Below are 27,569 nucleotides of genomic sequence, written 5' to 3'. Positions count from 1 at the left end.
ACTCTGATGTTGAAGATGATGCTAGCTTTGGTCTAGTGTACGTACCTCCTTGATCTCAAAGAGTGGCACTGCAGGGGAGTGTGTATGGCAGCCTAGCTGGAATGTGAGTGAAGGGGCAACTGGAGAAGATGGATAAGGTGGGAGTGACATGGACAGAACTCAGTACAACTCTGTACTCTCCCACTGGAAGCCTGGGGAGGGATTGATACTGGCTAGGCTAGCAGACATATGGACAATTGCAAAGCAAAGTAGGTGGGAAGAAGACTGGAGAGAGATTTGTCAAAAATGGGCAGACTTCATTTATACTGACATAAAATTTCAGTTGCAGCCACAGTAATGGATTCTAGGCTTTAAAATACAGCCTGGTATATATAAAGGCCATGCTAAACAGCTTGGAGTTCAAGTGATCAAATTTGGAAGATGAGGAAATTTCAGGAAAAGATGGCAAACAACAATCAGTTACACAGAGGAAGTATTTACACCTGAATGTGATATTCAGCAATGAATGCAAAATTCTTCACTTCATCAGTGGTCTTCAGAAGATCACAGACATTCCTGTTTAAGACTAACATCTGGTGTTTGACATGGAAAATTCTCAGGAAAGTGTGGCTTCATACATTTAGTGTAACTTCCATTGAAACTGAGTAAAAATACTCAGGACAAAAAGAATTAAACTCTGTAACACTGATGCCCAGCATAAAGACAATTATCTTAGTCTGCAATGCAGAAAATTGTAATATTAAATGAATTCAACATATTTCCAAAAAATATAACTTGTTGACAGATGCATCTATTACAGAGAGAAAAGTCTATCTGGCATCTAATATGCAATTGTTTCATACTGAAACAACTGTTTCAGTATGAAACAACTATTGTTTCATACTGAAATAAGATAGGAAGGTAACATTTTAACATGTAGGAAAATAAATTGACTATTATTATTTTACTATTTTCAGGATAAACACTTTGTTGGAGAATAGAAGCCATGTACCTAGTAAGGCAATAAATTCCTTCTGGAGCAAAAGGAAATAAGATTACAATGTTTCCAATACTTAATACTTATAGGGAAGGGGGCAGGGAGTGAGATGGAGATTATCTATGAAATCCAGGTAGGCTATTAAATGTAATAACCCAAATTTAGATAAAAAGAAGAATCAAGTTTTTCATGGGTTTCCCAAAACCACCAGCCATTTGCCCCCCCACAGGGAAAATCAAACCACAAAATTGCAATGTATTAATGATAAGCATATTATAGAACACTTATGGACTATCATATCAGTATTACAAAGAAAATTGATTCATATAATAGTCTTGTCCCTATGGTTTACGTACTGCAAACAAAATATTTCCATAAGCAATGTTAGAAATCCATGTACACAAGAATCTACTAGTAAAGACACTAGCAACAGAAACAGAAGTTTTACACCAATAATAACATCTAGACTAATTAGTATGTTTGTGTCATGAATTCTTCAGGAGGGCTGGGGGGAGGAGAAGGGAGGAGGTTGTAGAAAAATCCTCCAAACACTAAACAAAAGACAGCAACTAGTCTGTGTCTGATCCAAAACAGCAAGTCTCCAATTAAAATGCAGAAGACCCTTTTAAGGGGCCCTTTTTATGATTTAGTACATTTCCTCAGATTAAATCTACAGTACATGCAGAGGGGTTTGTTTAGATATTTTCAGCTAGGAAGTACATTTTTAAAATAAATGAAGGCAAAGATCACAAACATACATTTAGGATTAACAGATGAGAGAGAAACACTTCTATTTTTCAAAATTAGGAAATACAGATATGACTGTTCCTCTAATCAAAAATTCTACTTGATTCAAAAATTAGATCTTTCTTATCGTGCCACAAAGTTCAAAAGTATGAGTAGTAATAAGTTTGAAATTTCCGTAGTAAATAAGTGTATTTATTAGAACAATGTCTCATACATTCCTTCAGCAAGAATGATGTCCTATATCCATTTGTGAGTTATTCTGGGACACCTGGTGCTCCAATTAATTTCACACTGTTAATTAAAACCTCAAAGCTAGCAGCCTTTCATAAACTGCCTTTCACATACTGTTGGTGTGAAAAACATCTTCAATGTAAATCTAAATAGAAGAACAAAACTAGTATTGTGACTACTTCACCCTTGCTCTTTCTTTGTTTACTAATGTTTACTTTGTTTGCTAATGAGGCTGTGAATTGATAGACTAATCTCGAATCTGACAAATGCTACTTTGATAATGAGCTTGAAACACACTTTTGAAAGAAATAAAGTTAACACATATTTAGCCCTATAACTTCGTCATTCTTCTTCCTGTCTGTCCCGGGCAGAAACACCTTTCTAACCTCTTTCTCATGTCCTTTTTGCCCAAGGACTTCCTTAGCCCCACACCAGAGATCGAGTGAATTCAAGAAACTCAGGAGGTGAAACAGAACTGTTCCTCTCACATGTGAATAAGTCAAAGTCCTGTTTGATAAATCAGAGAAAACCCTTTCATATTGCTGTTAGTATTTGGGTTGGTTCCCCCATCCGAAGTTCATTTAAGCTGTATAGGTAAAGTGCCAGAGATACTAAATGCACTCACCCCAGAACTTCTAAGTGTACTGCATCTTTAGACATCTGTTAAAAATATCTGCACCAGAAGCCACACAGCACTAATGTCAACCCTCCAAAATCATGTTAAGCTGAGTTGTCCTCATCAGGCAGCTTAGATTTTAAATGATCAAACTCACACTGCGTACCAGTTGCTCAGTTAAATCCTGGCATGTCTCTCTATGGCTTTTCATGAGCTGCCTGAGATCCTATTTCTAAAGCCTTTGAATTCCTTTTGAATTCCAAACAAGACAAAGCTGGCTCCTGTACATGAAGCAATCCAAAACAAGCTTGCCAGACCTTAAATTAGGAAAAAAAAAAAAAAAAAAAAAAAGGCGCTTCAAAAAGCTACTAATGACTTACATTTCTGGCCTACAAAATTTTTTAAAACATATTTAGAAACCATGGCAAGCTTTTCAGTAATCTTGAGATTCAGAGGAATGCGGCCCCAAAAAAGCTCTGAGGATCATAATATACTCAAGACTTGCTGCGCAGAAAAGCATCTGCATGATTCAAACACAAGAGGATTTGAGCAATGGGTGGAAATACAAGACTTGATAGGAAGAGATGGCATTCTTTTCAAGGACCACAGATTAAGGATCAATATAAAAGAAGGGAATATTATGCTCCTACGGTTATGTGAAGATTGCATGTGGAGGCAAAAAATATAGGTGGTAATTATGATCTGTGAATGCGTGTTCTGCAAGTCAGAAGTACATCCTCAATCCAATCTCTGATCATAATGTATATTGGTACTCTATTCACTCAAAGTAAAATACAATAGTTAATTTCTGTTTCAACCCTGTTCCCCAAATCAGACTGTTGCCACATTTTGAAACACATACAGTTTATTCTTTAGAAAAATTAAGAAGTATTTTGACTTTAGGCAAGATGACATATTACTGCTTGTAAGCACAGTTCTATCATGCCAGAATTCTGTCATTCTCAAGTGTTTAAAACACAGGGATTTCTTCCTTATGTGCTATACATGAAAGACTTACTGGAAGAAAAGCTAAATGAGTTGCTTCAGTAAGTTAGTCAACATCTGTTAGCCAAGGCAACAAAACCAACTGTGGTTATGGTGAAGGTGTTTGCAGGTGGACCAACATCCTCTTTTCCTGAGGAAACAGCCCAAATTATAAACATAACTTTGTAATACTGGAAAAACATTAATTCATATTGACTTATTTAGCCTGCCTATCTTCACCTATCTGAATTACCCTAAATCTCTGTTAGCAACCAGTTGAAAATAACAGTTAAGACTTTGCCAGTGTCAGTTCAGTTTTCTGCTTGTAATGAACAGCATTATTAGGATTAGCTTCTAATTTAAAACTCCAGCGTCCTGGAGCACAACACTGATTGACCAAGCTTCCCATACGCTGCAGGAATATATGCTGTGTGCAACAGTTCAAAATACCACCACAACTGCAAATGTGAGTTTAAAATATGAGTTCTATGACATGTTTTTCTAATTTTACTAATGTCTGTCAAATATATTTGTGACAATAATGCACAACTTGGTACAAAAAGTGCACACGGACTTGGAGAAAACCTACAAAATACAGGACCTGTTCTTCAACAGCCTGTAAATAGAACCAACAATATAAAGCCTAGTCAAAGTTGCATGGTTACGTTTACTACAATTTTTACAATAGGATTTATTCTCACCTGTTGGTAAGAATTGTGCTAGCTGCAGCAATATTCAAATTGATTAAATATACTTCAGCAGACATACACAAAGAATTGCTCACCAGCTGCTTCTTGTAATGCTTTTATAAAAAGTCTTGTGTATTAGGACTGGTGACTCTTGCCAACATCCCCTGCAACTTGATAAATCTGATCTGCTTATTACCAATACAGCCATATTGAAATCTATATCACAGGAACTCCCAGTAAACTGCCACCTGCTAAACACTTAGCACAAGTTCATTGTACTTGACAGAAATATATGCAAACTCTTTTTAAACAGAAAAGTATGCTTAACTTATTCTGAAAAAGTTTGGGAAACAGTAATGGAACATAAAAGCTCAGTGAGTAGAAGCAATTAAAAAAGTATCTTGACTACATGACCACTATGCAAAACTAATATTCAGCATTCCACACTGAATTAAAAGCAGATTGCCTTTTGTCAATGAAAACAAACCCATTCTGAAAATGAAAACAGCTACAGGATGTTTTCCTTCAAATATTTTGAAACTCAAGTTAATGAAAAGGTAAACAGTGTGGTTTGTATTTCATGAGACTACAGAATATTGCTAAGGATAGAAAATCAAAATTTTTTTAATCGTATGTTTAATGACTAACTGTGGGAAAATAAGAAATAAAATACTGGAGAATTAACTACTGTTTAAGCACAGAACGGATGCCTTCTTTAGCTGGAGATATGTTAAGCTCAATCAAAAGCAACCAGTGAAGTTATGATATATATGGTACATATTCTTCTATTGCAAGGAGGTTAAAACCCTCTATGGATTTAAAAAAGGATGAACATTTTTTCATCAGCTTGATTTGAAATGTAATTTCCATCCACTAAAAACTGTGAGATTAACAGACTTCCATTCCCTGGAAAAATAGGGACACCAGCAGAAAGTAACAGAAAAAACAACAGATCAGAATCCTGAAAAAACTCCATGCACTATACATTTTCAAGAATTAAAGCTAAATTAAAGCCTATTTTAAGACTTTAAATAACTATGAAAAGCACACCATCAGTCAAGACTATGAATATATAAAAAAACAATGAATACATGAATATATAAAAATATATAAAAATAAGATTAATTAAATTCCTTCAGCATTCTTTTCAATAAAATTGCCACCTTAGAAAATAAAATTCCAACTGCAAACCTACAAACTCCTTTAAAAAATAGTATCAATAATTTTACTTTATGAAATCAGCATAAGCTTGATGAATTTGAAATCTTGGCAGAAGAATCTCCTATGGCTAAGTGACAAAATGTCACTGAATTTAGCATCCCTCTTCAAGAACAAAATCCCTCTCCATGTGTTTTCACACATTCAAAATATTCATGTCTGCCCAAATTCTAATATCAGAGCAACCAGTTTCTGACTGCCTCATCTTCACACTGGAAAATCCTTTTTAGCTTCATGCCAGTGTATCTGTGACCTTTTCCTTACTCTCTTCTACCATTAAGAGAAGAATAAACAGTTAGGCTGCTTCTACCCAAACACTTCTGCAGGAATACCAAATTCCTATGATACTTTCCTATTAACTTGATTTTGCTGACATAAAACATTGAAAAACTTGCTGCACACTATGCCAATAACTGAACTACATCATACGATTGTAATATGCAACAGCAGAGTTATATTACAAACTAACGATGCCATTCCAGGAGTAAATGACCCAATTCTACATTAAAACTTACCCTGTGTACAACAAACATTTGAAGTTTCAGCCTTCCTCAGTGGGTGACCCATAGGAATTAAGGATAAAGTGAAAAACCCCATAAAACTTCATGCATTGGTATTTTTAAACTCAGAATTGCTTTCTCGCATCAAAAATGTAACATGCTCTTTGAAAGAGGGCTGCTCTCGGCCTCAGCTGCTTATTTCAATGAGTATCCTTGTACTTCGCACTACTCGAAGATACTTTGAGTATCTTATGTGTCTTCATTTAATCTCTTAGGACATCCCTAGTTAGGCTGTCAATATTTGATACTGTACATCAGAAGGCTTCAAGAGAAACATTACATTGAAATGAATGAGCCACAGGGGTGTTAGAATTCCACCTTTATTTCAAGCTAATATTTGTCCTGTTTTGTTTACACATGGAAACTTCCCTCTGCATTTAAAAGTACTGAGAACCTTTTTCCAACTGTTGCTGAAAGCTTATTTAGGATTATTTATACTAATTGAAAACAAATTTATACTAATTGAATTTATACTATTTCATGTATATATGCTATATAAACAGAACAAATCTACTTATAAAGACTAAGAAATAACTACTGTGCTTCCTGGTATTCTGTTCTAATTACTACAGACTAGCCCACCCAACTACAATTCATACTAGATAGCTATTCATTTTTCTGTAGATATGTCCCAGTGGATAAACCTCCTCAGAAAAGGAAGATCTACAAAGAAGATACAACACAACAAACAGAACACATTGTGTCAAATCCAGGTACTTGCACTCACACACGCACTTTTTCACACTCAGAGAAGTAGGGGAAGGAAAACAAAAACCAGCAAATCTTACCTTTTTGCAGACACTTTCAAAATTAACTTCTGTCCTAAGAGCAAGTCTGGTAACTTCATCTGGTTTTATTTCCTGTAGATGAAAGATAAGTTTATTCTTCTTATGATCAGACTATATGAAGTCTTTCTAAGGTTCACCTTCCTTATAAACATTCTAATCATAGCACCTCCCTAATCTCTTAAAGGAAGAAAACCAGTTCATTATGTGGCGAATTTTTTTGGTGTGTGTGTCAACACTAGATTTATACTGACTGACCTTTTCAAAACACTACCTTATACCTAATCTGACTGTATATACTAGTGCTGAAGGCAAGAGGGATTTTTCAACAGCAAAGTATGTCGAATGGGTGGTTTTATTCGCAGAAATATTTCAATTGCCCATACTGTTGTACTACAAATAAACTTTGGAAGGCCTTAAATTCCTGACTTACCTTCTGATGAAGTTACATCTTATCAATGCATGTGAATATATAAGTTAAAGACAATGAAAATTAAGCTAAGATGAAAAAAATACTATCTTTTTTCCAAAGAGACTGACTGAACTGGCAGTGTGCATTCCTGGACTTAAGCATTTGCACTGGCAGCTGAAATAGAGGAATAAAAATCCTGGACAAGTGGATTTTGTTAAAAGCTGGATATTTCACGAAACATGCCCCCATAACAGATTTCTTGCTATTTTAAGACACATGCTTTAGTGTCTTACAAAATGCTCTATTAACCTCATCAAATAAATTAATTTAACATTATTTTCCTCCTAGGGCAGTGCAACAAGAAGTCATGTTACATACCAGCTGTTTCCCAGACAAGACATTTTAAAAGCAGTTTAGCTATTCTTATGCCAGACCCCAATAACATCCACACATTTTGAAAAGTTAAAATTCTTTACAAAGTAATTTAGTTCTTCTGATAGCTTTCATGTTCAACAACTGTACTGTATTTGTTAATTCCTTTCTTTCCCTGCTTAACCTTTCTTGAAACCTGTACCAATACCTTCAATTTAACTCCACTGTTAAGTTACATATTCTATTCTTTTCTGTTGTCAATCTGGAGCAGTCTGTACACTTCCTTAGACACAATTTCAGGGAAAACCAAGTTGCTTAGCTTCTTACAAAAGGTATTACTTTGCAACTCAAAACCTTAAGGTTTTCTTCTCTGCACTATATAGATAAGATACTTTACAGACACTTGCAATTTAGCTATTTATTTATCAAGAATTGCATATGACTTAAAACTGTAAACAATTATCTACTAATGGGAAAAAAGTAACCGAACTCAGTTAAATTAACAACAACAACATCTTTTTGTGAATGTCAGAAGAGCTTCCTGACAATGAGATCTAGAACTCTGCAAAATCATCTCCCAAAGGTACTAGTGGAAGCCCAATCACTTAGAGGACAGGATCCACACTGGAAAAACAGTGGTGGATGTAGGAAACAATCTTCTACTGGCAGATGAACAGTTGGATGACCTAATAAGAGATGGAAAAGACCTATGATTCAGTTTTCCATGACTTTCCAAAGTGTTTCACAGATGGTGAAAGTAGGACACGTTGGTTAAGTGACATGCTTACTGTCACATAGGAGGTTAGGAGTTACGAATGAAGCCCTGTAACTCAATATTATTCATTAAATCAAGCTGTTGGTTTACAAAAAAGGAACAAAAACACAAAAAGAGATAACTCCTATGATCTTTATCCCAAATAAAACTGCCTATTTCCTGTCTCCTTAGGATTTAAATGCCGCAACAGGGTTCAGGGCAGAGGCAGACAAACGTCAGTGATCCCTCCATGAGAGTGTCAGAAGTTTAATTTTGATATGACAATATTGCAGAATTCCCAAGACACTGAAGAATCATGAATAATACTGCAGGATTAATTATACTTTGGAATGTGAAGTCATTAAAGCCACACTAAAATGCCTAGGACACTAAAATGAGGCCAAGAACCTTCTGTTCAGGCTTAAATCCCCAATTTTATGAATGATCTCCTTCAGTTCTCCTAGACTTAAGGCAAACTAAGCATTTTTGACTTAAATATTCTTCCACAGAAGAATATAGTTTGGTTTCGTAAACATAGTCACATGAGTCAAGTTACTGTAATAAATACATGTTTATTCTGTCTCTCTTAATGGTCAGCAGTGGACAATAAAACAGAAAAAGGAAGTAGTGGTATTTTTCTCAGTACAGTTTTCTCAACTTGGAGATGCACCCAACTCACAAGGAAAATCTTAGTGTTGAATATCCATTATGGAACCCTCTTTCCAGTTGTGCTAAGGGATGTTATAAATGGATGTCCCCTCCAGCATCTCTGAGGCCAGTCCAGGGATTCCTCCTGCCCTGATGCTGCAGTCCAGCCCAATGTGTCCAGAGATCTGGAGGTGTCTGTCCCAAGTCCACAGATAGCACTTGCTTTCTTATTGATAGGTTCAACCAATAGTGAAGCTCAGCTTTGCAGTATGTAGGACTCTCAGGACTCACATGAACTTCAGTAGAGCCAGCCTTCTTTTTTGATCAGGACTGAAAGTTCACTACTGAGAGCATACCACCTCCCAGCCCCTCATATTGCACAAACACAAGGACTTGTGGATCCCTCAGTATCAGCACAGCCTATCCTTCTGTCCATCAAATACCCCTCAGCCTGGGCTATAGCTCTTGTGCCCCTCTCATGTGCCTCTCATTTGCTGGCTGGCAGCAAGTCACCAGCAGGTAGATACACACACTTACAGGCACCAGCAAGGGCCCTCTGGCCACCTGATACCCCTTCCCAGATCACAGAACCATAGAAACACAGAATAGTTAGAAGGGGCCTTAAAGATCCTCTAGTTCCACCCCCCACCACGGGCACCCTTCCACCAGACAAGGTTGCTCAGGGCCCCATCCATCCTGGCCTTGAACATTCCTAGGGATGGGGTATCCACAGCTTTGGGTAACATTCGCCAGCGCCACCCTACCCTCACAGTAAGGAATTTCTTAATATCCAATCCTAACCTATCTCAGTCAAAAGCTATTACCCCATGTCCTATCACTACATGCCCTCGTAACAAGTCCCTCTCCCACACACTGCTACTCCGATTTGAGGTTTGCTAGTGAACTGCACATGCCAGAGAGACATACATGTGGGTGAAAACACATGAATATTAGACAGTCTGCCTGTCCCATCAGCAGTAGCATGGGCACACAGGCTGTGACCAGCAGCCCAGTCCAGATGTGCCAAGAGCCTCACTCAGCCCAGCATGACTCACCCCAGTCTCACCTGCAGATGCACAAAGGACACACACCGCCTGTCCTCCCTGACAGCGCATATGCTGCTACTGCCCCTGCCTGGAGCTGAGACCCCCACCCACTGCTGCTGACACCACAGGCTTGGGGCACCTACACTCCTGCCCTGACTCCTGCTGCTTGTCCCATATCCTCAGCACGTGGCACCTAGTCCTAACAGCACTTGCAGGCAGGGGACAAAGAGGTGAAATTACAAACAGGTAAGAAAAGAAAAAAAGGTCAAGATGACACTGGGAAGAGGTGGCAAGGGCATGGTAGCAGTAGACCAGCCTGACTCAATTTCTTCAACAGTGTGGGGATTGCTGCTCCTCCAGTCATTCAGTGCCCGGGCAGCTGCTCCAGTGGGCAGTGGAGCACTGCCAGGAGAACTGACCTGTCAGCCAGCTGGATCCTGGCTGCAGGCAGATGACCATGCCTTGGCCTGAGATTATGATGAATAAACAGGGTGTGAAAAACTACTGGACATAACGAAAACTGCTGGATGTGACAGACAGTGCAAGAAGCTGCAGAGTGGTTGTACAGACAATCATGGCAGAGTTACACAAAAACCAGACAAGCTCCATGGAAAGGTAGAATACAGGGCAGACTTCTGGGCAGACATCTTACAAGGTACTAAGGTAACTGAACTGTTAATAGCACATGAAGCCAACACTGTTACAGTTAAAGTGAAACAACAAATTTGTGGAAAAAGTAACTACGGGTGGGCAAAGGCTGGTCAGGGCTGGGAAAAGTGAGCACTGGGGTACAGGAAGGGTTAGTTGTGGGGCAGGCAATCACCTCTGAACAGAGTACAGGAAGCAGTGAGCTCACCCCAAGTACTTACAGAAACTTAGAACAGAAATGTTGGGAGCTTACTTTTTTTTAATAAACCATAACTGTCTTACATAGAAAGACAAGAATATATTGAAGAGAAGTATGTCAAGTGTAAATGGTATGCAAAAGTAAGATTTCATGCTTATATTGATTGTGGCTGCTCAGATGACACTTCATCCAAGTGATACTGAGTAAGATAGAGGTTCTAATCTAAAAGGCATGGAAATGTAATTTATTGAATAGCCTCTGGAAGACAGCAAAACCAAAAAAGTTACTGTCAAATGAGGCTTCAACACATCTCAAAAATGCAAGATTTTTCACACAAAATGTATTCCCAGCTATGCTGTCTCAAGCAGTTTTAGATGACTCAGGAAAAAACCCTAGACTGCCAGTGCCCTGTGGAAGCAATTAAAGAGTCCTCAGACTACTAAAAAGACACACTTTCAATTTTGTTTTGACTAGTATTTTTTGTTTACCTTTATCAAAAAATCCATTACTTCTCATCATTATTGTTTCACGTTTTTTTAGATGTGCAAGTTCTAAACCCTTCCATATAAAAAGATAATTTTCATCATAAAATGCTAAAAATTCTACAAAAAGTAAGTAATAGAAGCAATGTATATAGAAACAGAAACAGAACACCCTTACCAAAAGTCATACTTCTGGTGAAATCTCATCTATAGTTTGCTACCCATTTAATACACTTTCAGCTTTTAAAACACAACCATTTAGTCTGATTTTGCTACTTTCTGTCATTTTTCTTGGTTGCCTAGAGAGGAGAAAGGTATAAGAGAAAAAATTCCAGAACACTTCTTTAGCTTTTTTCCCCTACAATTTAAGTCCCGTATGTCTTCTTTTCACAACCAATTTGCTCCCCTAAGTCTTTAGAAGTTCAGTATTTTAGTCATTGAGAACAAAAGTAGTTTTAAGACTTATGGGAAAGTATTACCATTGTAAAAATACACAAAAATGGGATATCTTCAAAGTAGAGAAATAAATCAGTCCGGTCTCATCTGAAAGCTTATCCAGCTTCCAAAAAGAAACTAAATCCATTATAAAAGCACAAATTTTTTTAAGTTACGAAGGCATGTTTTCCACAAATGCAGTGCTGTAACTGATTATTATCAAACTGATTATGAAGAAAAAGAATACCTTATTCCCCTAGCAGTTTATGAATCCAAATCCCTTGTCAGTAGCTGTGACCTAAATACAAACACAAGAATTTCCATTCTAAGTCTCATTAGTGGACCACCCCACCAGGCACTCTGCCTACACAAAAAAAAAGAAAATAAATATATCCCAAACCTCTATCTCCTTAAGTCCCCATTTTACTAGATGCACAACCAAGATCAAAAGTACTACCAGAGTACGAATTTGGATAAAATTAATAAGCAGAATAAAAGAAATTTGATCTGGTAAGTAAAATATAACTATTTATATTGTCTAGTTATTGTCTCGTTAAGTGTGGCTTAAGCTTGTTTAGCAAGTTTATTAAACAAATCAGTGCTATTCAGACTTACCTGCTTTATTTTAAAATCCCTATGTCCCTATGTAATTTTATCACAGACAAAGCTAAGCAATTTCAAGTAGACTCCTGACTTACTGCCAGTGTTTATAAAACTATGAGCAAAACACCTCTCAAGCTCTCTTCTGAGTAATCAGATATCCTGAACTTTATCTACAGAATAAAAGTTTAAAGATATGTAAGGTCTCTAAGCATCTTTTTTATTTGCTCTAATTTTTTAATTACAACTTTTAAAACAGGAATAAAATGGGAGGCAGTATCTTTCTTGGTAATATCACACAGAAGAAGAGAAGTCTGATCCTAGACAAAGAGACTGTAGCCTTAGCCCTGGAAATTTCATCTTCCATTTGGCTTTAATTTTTTCCTCAATGGAATCCAGGCAATCCGGGTCATTCTCATCTTTATCCACTACCTGTAAATTCCATAAAATCCTTCCAGCGAGGCCTGCTGATTCATCCCAAATTTCCCTAACTGTACTCTGATGATAGGTAAACTCAGAACACTGTACTTGCTACTTGTTTGCAACTGCAGCTTCCACAGTAAAGCATTTTTCACCTGAGAACTCACTTTTGTTTTAATGATTTCCTGCTTTGCTGACTGTGACAGTTCCCAGTAAAAATTTATCCTTCCAGCTGAATGACAACATGAGAATGCCCAAATGGTGCAATTGCTCAATTTATTTTACTTGGTGCAAAGAAACAGACTGGATAATCATTAAGATGTTGCATTCACTGCATTTCTAAACCAATTCTAAAAAGACCTACCCTTGCCTCCTTTTGCAGCAGGCACATCTGTGGATGTGAATGCACTACACATTTACCAGGAGTTTCCTGCTGAGAAGGACTGAGGCTTTCAATCCACAGATGAGAATTCAGGGAGCCAGTAACAGTCTCATGAGAGGTAGATTGATTTGACAGGAAGTCCAGGATGGTGCTGTTAGGGCCATCTCTATCACATGTCTGAAGCCAACTGATGTCCAGAAAATTATGAAGACTGCCAAGTCACTTGTTAAGAATACTATAATCCTTCATGAATCTAGTAAATACCTATGCATCTCCATGCTAAAAACTTTCCACTTAGTTCCTTTTTTTAACTGTCATTGGGAAAAAACCTGCACTGACCCATCCTGAAAGCATCACCTGACTCGCTGCCCCATGCAGCTGAAATGGGGACTTATTCTAGAAGTTCATGGGTGAACCACACTTGGGCCTCAGGGCATGGGATGTGCTGGGAAACTTCAGCACTTCAGCTCCCCTGTTACCACAATCCACTCATACCACACAGGGAAGGGCCTTGCTGTGCCTACTAAGACACAGTTAATGCTGGATTTAAATAAAATGCCATTAAACCCATTTATTTTTAATACTTGAAAAAGACAGAAACATCTACAAAGTTCTTAGGAAAATAAATAAAAGACAAGTTACACCTAGTTTACCCAGTTTATCTCTCTGCCTCATTCAGTTTGACTTGCCGTTCTTCCTGGAAAGACAACATTTAGGATTTTCAATGCTTGCGCACATTTATGCCAGAGCCTACACCTTTTAGTATAAAAATAAAGGAATCTAATTTTAGGAGCTATATTCAGGATTTCTTTGGTGACTCACTGGCATAAATTCCTACTTTTCAAATTACAGAAGGACACAAAATCTAAGTGGTACTATCATGTAAATCTTCTTAAAAAACACAGGACTCTAACATGTGGTAAGAGACCATAAAAGACAGCAACCACTGCAGGGTGCATGTGTTTGGGAAGACCTTTTTCTCTAATATAATGTAATATAATGACAAAGTAATGACTGTCTCTTGAGGCACATGTGCACTCAAAATTAATATAAACAAAACAAATCAGCATATTACTAATGTACTCTTTATTCTAAGAAAATTAGATGCCACATTACAATTGGGATGGGAATGTCTTTCGAATAGCAATGCTCTGCATGTTGTGGAAGCTTCTAACTATCAAAGACATATATATACTAACAGATCTCAAATGGAAATCTAATAGTACTTGAATAAATACCATTTCAGAAGTTTGCACATATTCAGAAACAACATATTCTTTTAATAAATAACTTCAAGACGTTAGCCTTTGCTAAGCTTATAGTCAATGTAGCAAGTCTGATAAATGTCCAAATATACATATGTAGAAATGTAGCTTTCTGTGGAAGTCAAGTTTTACTGTACATACCTGTGTCATAAAGGACAGACAACTACAGCAAAGCAAGAGCACAGTAAGAAAAAATATTCTATCAATTTTTAAAAATTTGTTTCACCAGTATAGCCAACACAGCTTTTGCCAGAGATCTGACTGGATGACTTGGTTCTGTATCACCGTATACTGAAAACAGAAGCTTTATTCAGTAGAAATGAAGTCATTTTCTCTCCAATTGGAGAGACAGGTTAGTGAATTATAATTTAAATATATTTCCCTGTATCACTTGGGTTTAAGTTTATTATGATGTTCGAAAGTAATTATAGAGTTTTTAATTAATAACTTATCTAAGATCTGTATTACAAAGAAGAAGAAAAGCATAAGAAGAAATGGTTCTACAGTTTCTAATTTTCCTGATGTATGGACCAATACATTTAATGTATTTTTAATGACACTGCATGTTTTATCTACTGCCTAAAATTTTCAGAAGTTGTATTGAAGTTTATATTGCTTTAAATGGTCTCTGATTTTAATAAAAGACATCTCAAAATAAAAAAGTAATCTTTCTTGAAATAATTAATTTTCAACCTTGTTGGGTTAAGAGAAGTACTACAAAACAGATTAATAAAAAAAGGTAAAATTTAATTCATATTTTAAAATAACAAAACCAAAGACGTCACTAGAGGAAATTACCAGAATACAACTTCCCAAAAAAATTGGAAGCTTAGGAATCACTTTACTTTACATGAACAAAGGACAATTGATTTTGATGAAAATTAACTATTCCTAACTGGTCAAAAAAAACTCCCCAAAAATCCCTCCAAAATCACAGTTAATCATTGGGAATTTAAGAATGTACTTGAAGGGGAACTTGTCTAGCAATTGTTCTTTTTGTAAACTATACTGGTGTCAGGTTTTTGCTGGCACCAGTTTTAAACATTACTAAATGTCTACAGTACTGCTGTCTCAGTTTAGATCCAAGTGAAATTCAGTGTCAACCTGTGAATTTTCATCTAGTAAGTTTCACAATACAAAATTTTATAGTTTTCTAGGTTTGTTGTTTTCTGGAAAATTAAAGTAACAAAAATACACATTTAACCAATCAACACCATATTCTTATAAACAGTTTTGCACAAATGGTTACCTTCCTCAAGCTAAATACCCTGATTCTTCTATGCTGCATAACCTCTTCTAAAAGCAGAACAAGCAGCTGAGGGAAAAACTACTTATTCATGCTTTAATAACAAAACAAAATGAATAAAACAACTCCCCAAAAAGAACACTTAACATGGCTAATTGCTTGAGCTCTTGTAAAATACCCGAACTTTATTTGGCAAATACAGGCCACTCTTTTCTGCCACGTTTATAAACTAATTTAATATTTCAAGAGGTATGCAAGTCAAATGCCAGCAATTACATCAGTCTACTGAGATGAACACTGTGAACTTGGCATTTTATTCTGTCAATTAGATTAAACGAATTGTTTCATTTTGGAGGTTCACATCTGATTCAGTAGTCACATTCAGAGCACAGTCACTATTTTCACCGCAGCATACAGAAAGCAATTAGCAAGTTTGCAATCTTGTGACAATTTCAGAAGTAGAGGGTATTATGAAAGTAAACTACAATTACAAGCATATAAAAATGACAAAAAAGAGAAGTAAAACAAGCTTAGAAGCACAGCAAGCATGATGCCAAAAATTATCATTATTTGAATATTCCCTTTTCTTCAAACACCCCTTGATTCTCAATGTCAGTGTTCCCTCCCCCTGTAATGCAATCTGCAATTTCATTGTACTGACACACTTTGTTCCACAGTGCTTTCCCAACATTAAAATAACAACCACATGCGACTTGAGGGTTAACATATTTCCAAGCAGCCCTGCGTTGGCTGGAAGTACCGGGGGTTTTGAGTTACTATCCGCGGCATTCGGCGCGGCTGCCAGCAGCGCCGGCGGCTGCCAGCGGCAGGCAGGCAGGCAGGCAAGCAGCGCTACCTTCCAGGAGAGGGCGCGGGGCTCCCCCGGCGCGCCGCCCCGCTCCCCGGCAGCGGCGAGAGCCAGCAAGGCGCCACCGAGGCAGCCAGCGAAAGGCCGCGCTGGACGCTCACAGCATTCCCAAATAACAAGATAGTGACTGACAAATGAGTGCAATCCGCGTAATAACCCCCCCACCCGCCACGTTCGGGTTTGAAATAAGAGACGGAAACAGAAACAAGTAGTGGGGACAGAAGAGCCCGGAGAGATGCAGCGTGAAGCAGAAGCACGTGAATGCACAGACCCCGTATGCACCACCTCTTTGTCTGCTTGCAGAGGGCATTAGAGTTCAAAGATTAGACACCAAGCAAGAAAAAAAGAACTTCTTGTTTTCATTTCTTTTCTCAGTATCACTGTCTCCAGGAAAATTACTCCTCCTCCAGTCCTTTCTCCAAACTCCACGGAGGAAAAAATTAATTTGTTTTTGTCCATTCCTAGAGATCTTGAAACTTAAGCAAGAGCAACCTGACACCTGATTTGCCCAGGATAAGGAGTAAAGGCGGAAAGAAGAAATCGTAACAAAACACACACACAAAAAGTTTTGCTTTTAATACATACAGATTTTCAAACAGGCTGTTAAAACCACCTCAGAAAAATACTGGAACACAAGATCTATCCAGGAAAGCCACCTGAATTGTGTAAAACTCCAGCATCAGTAGCACACCTTTTATCCTGGAGAATCCTCTTCCAATTTTTTTATCCCTTATGCAGATGCTGTGCCATATGATCAATCTTTACACTCTTCTTTATACTTTTACTAGTTTATTTGGTTGGTTTTTACATACACAGAGATGATTTATGCAGTATACAGTCAAACAATTAATTTTTATAGGAACAGACCGTCTTCTGTCTGAAGAGCAATCTAGCATTTTCACAGATATATATATAGTAACTCTGATATCCACCTCCTAGGGGTATCAGCAAAAGCCAGTTTCTTTCAATCCAGTAAAAATGAAGTACTGGAAATGTAATTCTCACCACCACCACAAGTACTACTTAGCATTTATTACCATTGAATTTCTTCAGTCATTTAGCTGCCCAGTTGATCACTTCTGCAGTGTTTAAAGTATTAGTATCTTCACTACCCCAAAATTCTGGTATCATCAAGCTCTGTCATTCATTCACTTTTTCTGAATCATTTCCAGCACTGATCTGCACAAAACTCCAGTGTTAGCTTTCCAACACTACAAAAGCCAAGCATTTATTCTTCTCTTTCGCTTACTATGTTTAACTCTATAACTAAAAGAAGAAAATTCATATTCATGAAAAGCTTTAAAAAAAGAAAAATCAAACTAAAACCACATAAAACCACTAGAGGCTTTGCTGAAAATAGCTGGACAATGGTTTTTTTTAATAATATAAAACAATATCAACAATATGTACTATGTATTTACTCCTTCAAAGACCTCCCACTGATTTGCAAGGCATGACTTTCATCTCCTAAAGGCACCATCATTCTACCTCTTACTATTCATCTATGTGTTCACTAAATCTTCACATAAACAAAAGTGCCAATACAGCTGTCCAGCACTGAAGTCGTATTTACATTAGCATTACATTCCCAAACAGACTTCATTTTTTTTTTTTAAGCAGGAGGTAGCCATGGGGGAAATAAGATTTTATACACAAAAGCATCAGTTGGAATAAAGAGTCATAGCAGCTGCAGTTGCCATTCTGAATTAATTAATTTCCAAGTGACTATAAAGATACTACAGTAATCTCCAATTTCTTCCCCCCTCCCACCACAAACCCTTCAAAAGATCTCATTCCTATGGAAAATTTCTCGAGAAGAAAGAGGACAAAAAAGAACAGTTGATTAAGGATATTTAGACAGTTGAGTATTTATCCACCATACTAAGAAGATTCCCTATTTATTGCAGATATTATTAGTCGCTTCTCCAGAATAAATTAAGTACAAAGACCAGCTAGTATACAGCAAGAAGTTAATTAGAATTGTCTCAGAGATCTCACAACAACTACCATACCTCAGCATAGGATGATCAAAATGCAAAGCAAGCTAGGTGGTACTTAAAGAAATGTTCTTTTCCTTTTCAGGTTCTCATGAATTATGGAGACATTTAAGAAAAGGCCCAAATTGGGTAAGTACATGTATGTAAATTGTAAATTGTGAAGTGAAATGTATGGTGGGATGATGAAAGAAGTCAAAAGTGCAAAAAAAGCCCAAAAAAAAAATCTATTTTGAATGCACATAAATATTTTCAAAATTAGTGCAGAAACAAGCTGACACTTCAGTCATTTTGATTAATACTAAGTGGTTTGTTTTGCTGTGACTCATTTTCACATAAAGGCATATGAGTTGCATTTTTTTAAATATTATTGCAAAAGTTGCCTCTTTATTAAAATAAACAATGAAAATACACAGAATTCAGAAAAGAGATGAAGTGTCATCTGCAAGCCTTATATTTTCAAAAAGTGAAAATGGCTTATTCTGCATCCTTACAAAAAATGAGATAGTAAAATTCTTATGCAAGACTTGATTAGAAAAAGCTTCATCTGCAAGCTATATTTTTAAGTCCGTTAAGAACCTGCACTTAGAAATACTTTAACATTTTCCTTAAGATGTCTCAAACCCAACAAAAAGCTGCCCTTGTTATCTGTTTTGACTTTGTAACAAGGAATCTAATGCATAAGAAAAGAACCATAATAGCTGCTTCTACTTAAGTATCTTGTCAACAATAAAGTTTTAAAAATGAAGCTGATGATATTTTTACTGACTTTTAGTTTTAAGACATGCAGCCCATTTTTGAATGTAATCCAGGACAGTACCTCAGTATATTAAAAAAGCCAAAGAACTTCTGCTATCATAATGTAATAAAACAGTAAGAATGGCTGTCAGCTATTTTCTTTCTTAAAATTAAAACTGTATAGTACAAGATCGCACACTAATTTTTCTTTGTTTCTTACAATTTTAAATATTCTTTTATGCTTGCTATCTAGGAAAAACAAAAAACCAAAAAAACCCAAAGTATCATATTCTACAGTACTGTTAGGTTGAGATTGCTCATTCAGCGTATTTTTACCCTCCAAGAGAAGCAACCAAGAATCTAGCTTAGGAAAACAGTTAAGAATATTAAGTATGGAATTTCTCATTTTAGCATAAATATGAATGGAAGCAATGTACCAGTGAAAAGAGTATGGAATGCTATGAAGATTAATAACAGAACTCAGCCAGTGATTATACCAACCTGCCTTCTCCCCATTTTGAGAATCAAAAAAGGCTTTAAGTAGGAATATTCAAGTACAGTGGGTACATTGAGGGGACATGTAGGCACCTGATGAGGCGTTCCTTCCTCATTCTTATTCATCAATTAAAAAAACCCATTAAATAGCTCACCTTTTTCCATATGTCCACACTGAGCTGTGGACTCTTATTTTCCTTTAGCCTTACTTCTGCTGCAGTGTACCTACACAATCCATTCCTGGAGAACTTCACCTTCCTCACTAATTGAAAATCCATTAGTATTTCATATTTACTAACATCATCTCAGCACATCATAAGCACAGTGTCTTCTACATTCCTCACAGGCTGTCTGTTCTTGCTTCCACCTTTGGTAGACTTCCTGTTTGTGTCTGGGCACTTTTTATCCATACCACCTTCTTCTCCATTATGTTAAGTGGTCTTTACATTGTATTCCCTATTTGGGAGAGCTTTTACTTCAACCTTAACATAATTTTACATAGACACTGAATTAATATGCGGTTTGTTTAACAAAAGTAATACTCCCTAGTAAGGCGTATGTTGTCCAGAACAGCCATGAGCTGCCACTAGCAAAGCAGAATGTGCTGTTAAGAGTACAAGCAGCGCACTTTTGTGTTTCCTAATAGCGCCTGACTCCTCGCATGTCTATGTCTGACCAACGCACACGTGGATATACCTGCCACTCAAAGTCCCATGCTTCCTGCATTACTGTCGAAGAATGCATCATGTGTGGATAGAAAGCCAGACACCTGCACCAAAGCAAGGATCTGTACTGCTCCACTGAAGGAAGGATGAATAACTAAGTACTACCCCTTCTTCCTTCCCTGAAATCGTCTACAAGTGTCATCTGGCCCACACCATGGTGGAAGCTGAACCACTCCTGCCTCTGCCTTTTGTTGAGAAGCATCAAGAACTGCTCCCAGGCTCACTACAATGAAGGTTAAGGAATTCCCATTACTCTTTTAAAGATTAAAGATTCTACAACATTAGGATGAATGTTTGCTACCTATTTAAAAAACAAATGTGCAAGACTGTTGGAAACACATGCCAGGAGAAAGAAAATGTAAAAACGTGCATTTGTTTCCACTCTGACTTGAGACAATTTTACAGCGCAATGTTAACTGAAAGCCAGGTTACAAAAGTTGAAACCATTAATCAGGAAAGAACACACTACTGGTGGAAGAAAATGACAAAGATTTATAAAAAAGACTGGTATTTCAGGATATAAAAATTCCATGCAAACAGGCCATACTAGAAGAAAGACCTACCAAGTTCCCTAAGCTGACCTGCTACAAAAATCATCAGTTACCCAGCCCTGTCCTCGACCTCACCACTATTCCACACCTATTACTTTCAGGAAATTGAATGGCTGTTGTTCCAAGGACAATGAGCGTGTCCTTGGAAAACATCCTTCAAACTGAGCTTCTACTTTTATAAAATAATTTGGCCTTCAAAACCATAGTAATGGAGTTCATATTTAAGTCTACTTCTGTTAACATCTTGTTAGAATATAAAACTAATAAAATAATGTAAAGCTTTATTTTTTCCTGTATCTCTTGTACTAATTATTCTGTAATAAATACTGTAGTTTAAGTGTACTAAAACCCCTCATTGTATTAACTAATATGTTTCTCCAGTGATAATTTTCAGGACAGGGAACATACCTTTCCAAGACAAATGAAAATGGCTGAAACCAACTGCTCCTCATTCCTGACAAGTGGAAAGCATTTTTTCTTCAAGCACTGCAAATTGCCTTTTGTCTATATTTCCTTAATGGGCAGCCCCCAAACATGATATAGCAACATCTTGTAATACCATGACAAGATTTGTGTTGCAAGATGACAAGATAATGACAAGATTTTTGTTGCAAGATAAAGGCAAAAGTACTCCTAGACACGTGGTAAAGAAACAACTATTATATTTAGATCTTTCTGCAGCAAGAAATTCCAACAACTCAAGGTAAGCTACAGATTGCTAAAAAATTACTAGACAATCTGTTATTTTCAAAAAATAATAGCTTCTTAAATATGGAAAGTAGTATTCCACCATAGATAATTAACCCATTTTGATAGTATCCTCAAGCCTGACAAACAAATAAATATCTGCACGTATACACAATTTTATATTTCATAGAAGTCTAGAAAGGATCATACCATTCTTTTCCCCCACCTTTTGTGAATTCTGGAAAAATTATTTATACAGTTTTGGAAAAATGAAAACTGAAGGACTCAAAAACCAGTGTATTATTCCAATAGCTTTGAGAAATCCTGCAACCAATTAACCCAGTTCCTCCATCCACATAGTTGGAACTTTTAGCTGCTCTCATTTCTCACAATGTTTACTTCTGATTGTTGTGCCTGAGACACTTTTAATTTTATTTTCAAGTTAAGATTTTTTTAATTCTTCAGTTCTAGCAATGAAAATATAGAGAATAAAACATTTAAATTACATTCTAACAATAATACAATATATACTACTTGAAAATTCAAGTAACAAAAGGTTTTTCAACACAGTCCAGCCCCAATACTTCACAGATTTTCAACATATATGCAGAACTGTGCATGCATGACTATGTAGAGCATATTAAAAAAAACAACATGGATACTCTATTAAACCTAGTAAGTAAAAGCACCTTATAACATCTCACTCCTAGGAAACGGTGTGTTTAAAGTGATATTATGTCAGCACTGTCTGCTCAGAATTTACTTGAGGACAGGAAAACAGCATCCCTAAGAGTTAGTAATACAACTGTTAGTAAGAGCAAGCATTTAGTCCATCCTATTGTATCAGACTGTAGTTAGTACAGATACAAACTAGAAAGAGAAAGAGAAGTTAAAGAGAGAGAAAGTAAAGATTCAGAAAAGATCTAGAAAGAGAAGTTCAAATCTTGTAACTGAAAGTTCAAATTTGTTTCATTCAGAGAAGTCCCACTGAGCTGCAGGCTCAAAAAATTTAGGAGTTTACAGGCAGCTAAACTGAGAAATGCAGTTCTTAAGAAAGCAAAGAATTTTCTCTGATTAGGATTTCAAACCATTAGATTCTTTTTCTGAGTAAGAGAAACTTAAGCCATTGCATAAAAAACTTCAGTAAACAGACAACTGTAGTCAAGGTTGCAGAATTTCAGTCTTTCTTCCATAAGACTGAACCCAACTCCCTGTAAAACGGAATCCACAAATAATGCCTTTGGAGGTCATCAGAATACTTGAAGTCCTTCCAAAGACTTAGCCGCCAACAGTCCTCAGGTGCCTTTTTTTTTCTGGATATATGATAAGGAGAAAGGAGGTCTGGGTCTGTACTTGAGGATGGAAGAAAAAGGACTGATGTTCAGAAAGAGCTGTCTTTGTGCATTGGTTTAACACAATGGCTTTTAGTGGGGATGGGGGAAACAACACAAGCATCTTCTGAGAGAAGCTCCATGAAGTTACTACTGTGCCCAGAAAAGCAAATTCCTGAAGGCTCTATGACAGACGTGTTGTTGACCCAATTATATAAGTTGGTAACGCCTCTGCAATTACATATTTAAGAAGACAAAAAACACGCTCAGTCCTTCTTCTTCTTCCAGGGGGTGGGGAGGCGCTGGGGCCATCCCGGTGCCGCAAGTGGCTGTCAGGGCCACCTGGCATGCCACCTTGGCACAGCTCACAGTGAACTTTGCCTGCTTAGCTGCTTTTACTCAGCCATGCTGTAGGCAGAAGGTAGAGGCGGCTGCAGCAGCTCCTCCTTTTTGGTACCCCGTGTGCTGCCAGTAGGGTCCACGTGTCCGACAGGGAGGGGCATAATGAACAATTCCCTGATACAGAGCCCAGACAAGATCAACCTTTCAGCACTGCAAAACCCTATGAGAACTTTTCAACTGACAGAACTTGAGAACAAACAAACCTACAGACGACAATTTTCTTTCAAGTCAGAGAAAAGGAAAAGGTGAGGACACATGAGGACAACAACATGGCAACACTAAGGTTGCAGTGAAAGGAGGGAGGGAGAGGAGGTGCTCCAAACATCAGAGCCGAGATTCTTCTCCAAGCCAGGAGGACTATAATACAAGTTTTCCTGTAATTCATGAAGTGCATGGGGGAATCCAGAGAACCACTCACAGCTGGTGAGAAAAGGGGCTCATGCGGGAGCAGGTGCATGCTGAAAAGCTGTAGTCTATCAGGAAACTTGCAGAGAGGGCAGACCCTAGCTTCCAGCGATAGAGGAACCTTGCTTCCAAACAAGAGCAGCTTATCCTTAAAAGAGTTACATATACCCCATGAACTAATATGACCCACACCACGTAGTTTGGGAAGACTCTTTTGCCTGGGGAAGGGACTCACATTAGAGCAGGTTGGGACTGCTGCTCATAAAAATTGGAACCATGCTGGAAAAGTTCACAGAGAACTGTCTCCCATGGGAAGGACCCCATGGCATAGCAGAAGAGACTCCTCTCCCTAAGCAAACCAAAAAAAGATTTCAAGTGAAAACCTGACCAAAACTTCCACGCTCTGTCTCCCTGTACTGTCAGTGGGAAAGGAGGAGCGGCTGGAGGGAGGAAGGAAAATGTTCTCAAGCTTTATTTTAGTTTTTATTAACCTCTTTTAATTCTGTTAACAGATTTTTCTTTATACCTTTTAAAGTTTTGAGCCTGTTTTGCCCTTGGAGTGTTTTCTCCTTAATTCTTATCTCAACCCATGAGCCCCTGAGTCTGTCTTTCTGCCTCCTTTGTTCAACTGTAGCAGAGGAACATGACTGAATAATTTTTCTCATGGGTGCCTGGTGCTTAGCCAGTGTCAAACCACAACCTTGGCAACTGGGAAGAACTTTGAAAAAAACTGTCCTATTTTCTTCAACCTACAGAAAGCCTTCAGGCCTTCAACCAATAAAGAATTTCCAGAAGTTGTAAGTTACCACTTCAGTAAATCTTTTATCCTAAAAATACACACACTATCAAATTCTGGTGCAACATCCATTTTCTGGCTCCAAACCACTTTGGTGGCTGTAATTGTTTTGTTGAAGGCTGCTGTAATTGGATTTTTTGCCTTTTCCACTGTACTGCTCTTTGCAGTTTGCAGTTCCTCAAGACTAATCATTCATTAAGAGAGAAGAGATATTTTTTCTTGCATAAAACACATAAGGAGATGTTAATGGACAACTTCTTGATGTTAACAGAACATGAAAAATTGCTATATCCACCACACAATCCATCAGTTTTGAAAGGATTTTGAATTTCCTCTGGCATGTGTTTGAGATCCACACACTAAAACTGTTTAGAATAATCTAGAATAACTCAAACCTTAGTTGCTCTAAACTGCAACTTTATAGATCACTTTCTATTTCTATTGTGTCCAATCTTTCCTTAAAATTCTCAAATTCATAATTTGAGTTATGTGAAGGTGTTTTTTATGAATCTTATGATCAATAATTTAAGACAAAAGGTTGCTGGGAGTGAGATTTCATCAATATAAAATCTTCCAGTCATCTGAAGTAACATTACCAGTTTGTGTGAATGCTCTCTTTTTTACTTCTTCCATGCTGAATGAGGAATATTTCTATGTCAATTCTAAAAATCTCTGTTAATACAGAAATCAACAGTGGTTGAAAAAATATGTAAACAACTAGTGCCTTTTAGGTAGTGATTCATAAGAAACAGGAGTTTTTCTTTCATTTGAGAAACAAATATACTGTAGAGCTAGTAAGTGTCAACTTGGGCATTTTTGCAGGCTAAAAATCTCCAATTAAACAAACCATTTTCCTATTAAATATTAATGTAATGGTGCATTGTTTTTAACAATAAAGTCAACCTACAGCACTTAAAATTTCAGATAATCAAGCGCATTTACTAATTTCAACTTACAGCACTACTAATTTCAGATAACCAAGTGCATCTACCCAAGAAGTGGGAGAGTTCTTCCTTCTCAACTGCTTACTTTGAGGACTCCTCCCTTTCTATAAACTATTTTGGAGCAAAACTTGCCTTCAGCTTTCTAGATTAGAAATCTATCCTCCCCTGACAGCCACTCTTAAAGCTACCACTTACAAGCCCTGTATGTGTTCATGCCAACTGAAGCAACACTTGAATGTACTTGGCCAATACAGTCCTGAGTGCAAGCAGGCTTTATTTAATATGTCTGCGTGAGCTGATCCTGGCAACAAAAGCACAATGTGGGCAAAACAAAGACTCCTGGTAAATGCGTGCAGAACAAATCTTGCAGTGAAACCCTCTTGAACTCACAAAAGCCCCATAAAAACACATGGGCTTCTGAGCTCAGTGCTCCAGCACACCTGATCACTTCATTTTCTTAGAAACTGAGACACACATACTTGGCATTAAAAAACAATTTAAAAAAAATAGAAAAAAAGGAGAGAGAGAAAAAGGAGCAAATACAAGACCAAGTTTAAGACTGATGGTAGGTAAGTTAGTCAGATAGCAATGCAGAGTGCCTCAATATTACTGTCATGGTGATTGAGCATTGCTGCCCGTTTTCTTTTCCCTTTTGCTGGTTTATAAAGACTCTTCCTGGAAGTATTAAGCTAAAAATCCCTCTGATTCTACTTGATCAATTTGGCACAAAGCACATCTAAATTGGTCAATGAAACCTTTCCTGTTTTTAGCCTTTTTTGAAGACTAAAATCTCTGCAAGGTTGAGAAAAGGAAGAGAGAAATGTTAAAAACAAACAAAAATATTGTGTGCCCCCAGAGTAGCACAAAAGAGTAGTGTAATGATATAATCACTACAGTTATCAACTACACTTGTAAAGGAAACAATCAAAACCTGCCATATTGTGAGAAAACATTTGTCACGACCTATACATGACTTGCGCTCAAGTCCTATGATTAGAATTCATAACTCATTTCACCACACATAATTTTATGTAAATCAACTAAAATTGAGAGATTAGCACAAATCATTCTGAAGTTATAAAATTTCTGAAGCATTTTCTTGATGTCATAACCTAGAAGATACAAATACTGTAACGACGAACAGCAAGGCTGAACGCTCAAAAAAGATCTGACTCAAGTGTAACCAGTCCCTTACAGGTACAATTTGAAATTATTACAGAACCAAATAGAAATGGCATGATATTTAGAGCTTGCAGGACAGACAATAAGGATACTGTACTGTTAGACACACAAAATGCCTCCCCATACTCCTGAGCAGCACAAGAACTTCAAATTCTGTGCTTTAACTGTTACAGTAAAAACTTTCAACACCACACACTGCTAAGCAAATTCATGTTTAGCCTGGAACACTTAAGACTCAAATTGTTTAACACCTTGGCAAATGCAAATACTCACAATTTGCTAGCTGTGTTCACATTCAAGCTTACTCAGAAAATACTTAAAGTTTCAGTAAGGCAGTTGCAGAAAACAGACAACTTAAAATATATATAAGTTAAACTCTAATACTGAATTATCTAAACATGGCATTACCTTCATGGCATGGATTTCTTCTATTAATCTCTCAACTCGTTTTTGGTTCTTTAATTTCAAGTCTTCTGAACCCCTGCAAGTGAAGTCTATAATTATTTTTAAAAATCTCAGTTTAGTTACTTTATTTCCTCTCTGGCAACACTAAATAGCAAAATAAAAAAAAAATAAATCAGGAGATGGTGCAAAAACACAATCCCTTATTGGCAAATGAACATTTTAGCAAAGAGCTGAATATAGCCTAAAGCTTTTGCTGTACTGAACAGCAGAAAAAACACCGAGGATTTAGCAGAACAATGTGAAAAACAAATGTTACTGTATCAGAAAATAC

At 37.1% G+C, this 27,569-nt stretch overlaps 1 protein-coding gene across 1 annotated transcript in view; it reads right to left on the bottom strand.

The window, feature by feature from the left end:
- Window positions 1-27,569, bottom strand: part of SRFBP1 (serum response factor binding protein 1) — a 67,349-nt gene that overhangs the window by 16,690 nt on the left and 23,090 nt on the right. Inside the window, exons 3-4 of the mRNA XM_084224825.1 lie at window positions 27,242-27,314; window positions 6,810-6,881 (exon numbers count right to left, since the gene is read on the bottom strand). Coding sequence (XP_084080951.1) covers window positions 6,810-6,881; window positions 27,242-27,314 — 145 coding nt within the window. The remainder of the gene's footprint in view (window positions 1-6,809; window positions 6,882-27,241; window positions 27,315-27,569) is intronic.

This window comes from Fringilla coelebs (assembly GCF_963513975.1).
Source record: "Fringilla coelebs genome assembly, chromosome: Z".
Taxonomy (NCBI): domain Eukaryota; kingdom Metazoa; phylum Chordata; class Aves; order Passeriformes; family Fringillidae; genus Fringilla; species Fringilla coelebs.
Note: the sequence above shows the minus strand (reverse complement) of the source record. Positions and strands in the feature narration are given on the sequence as shown.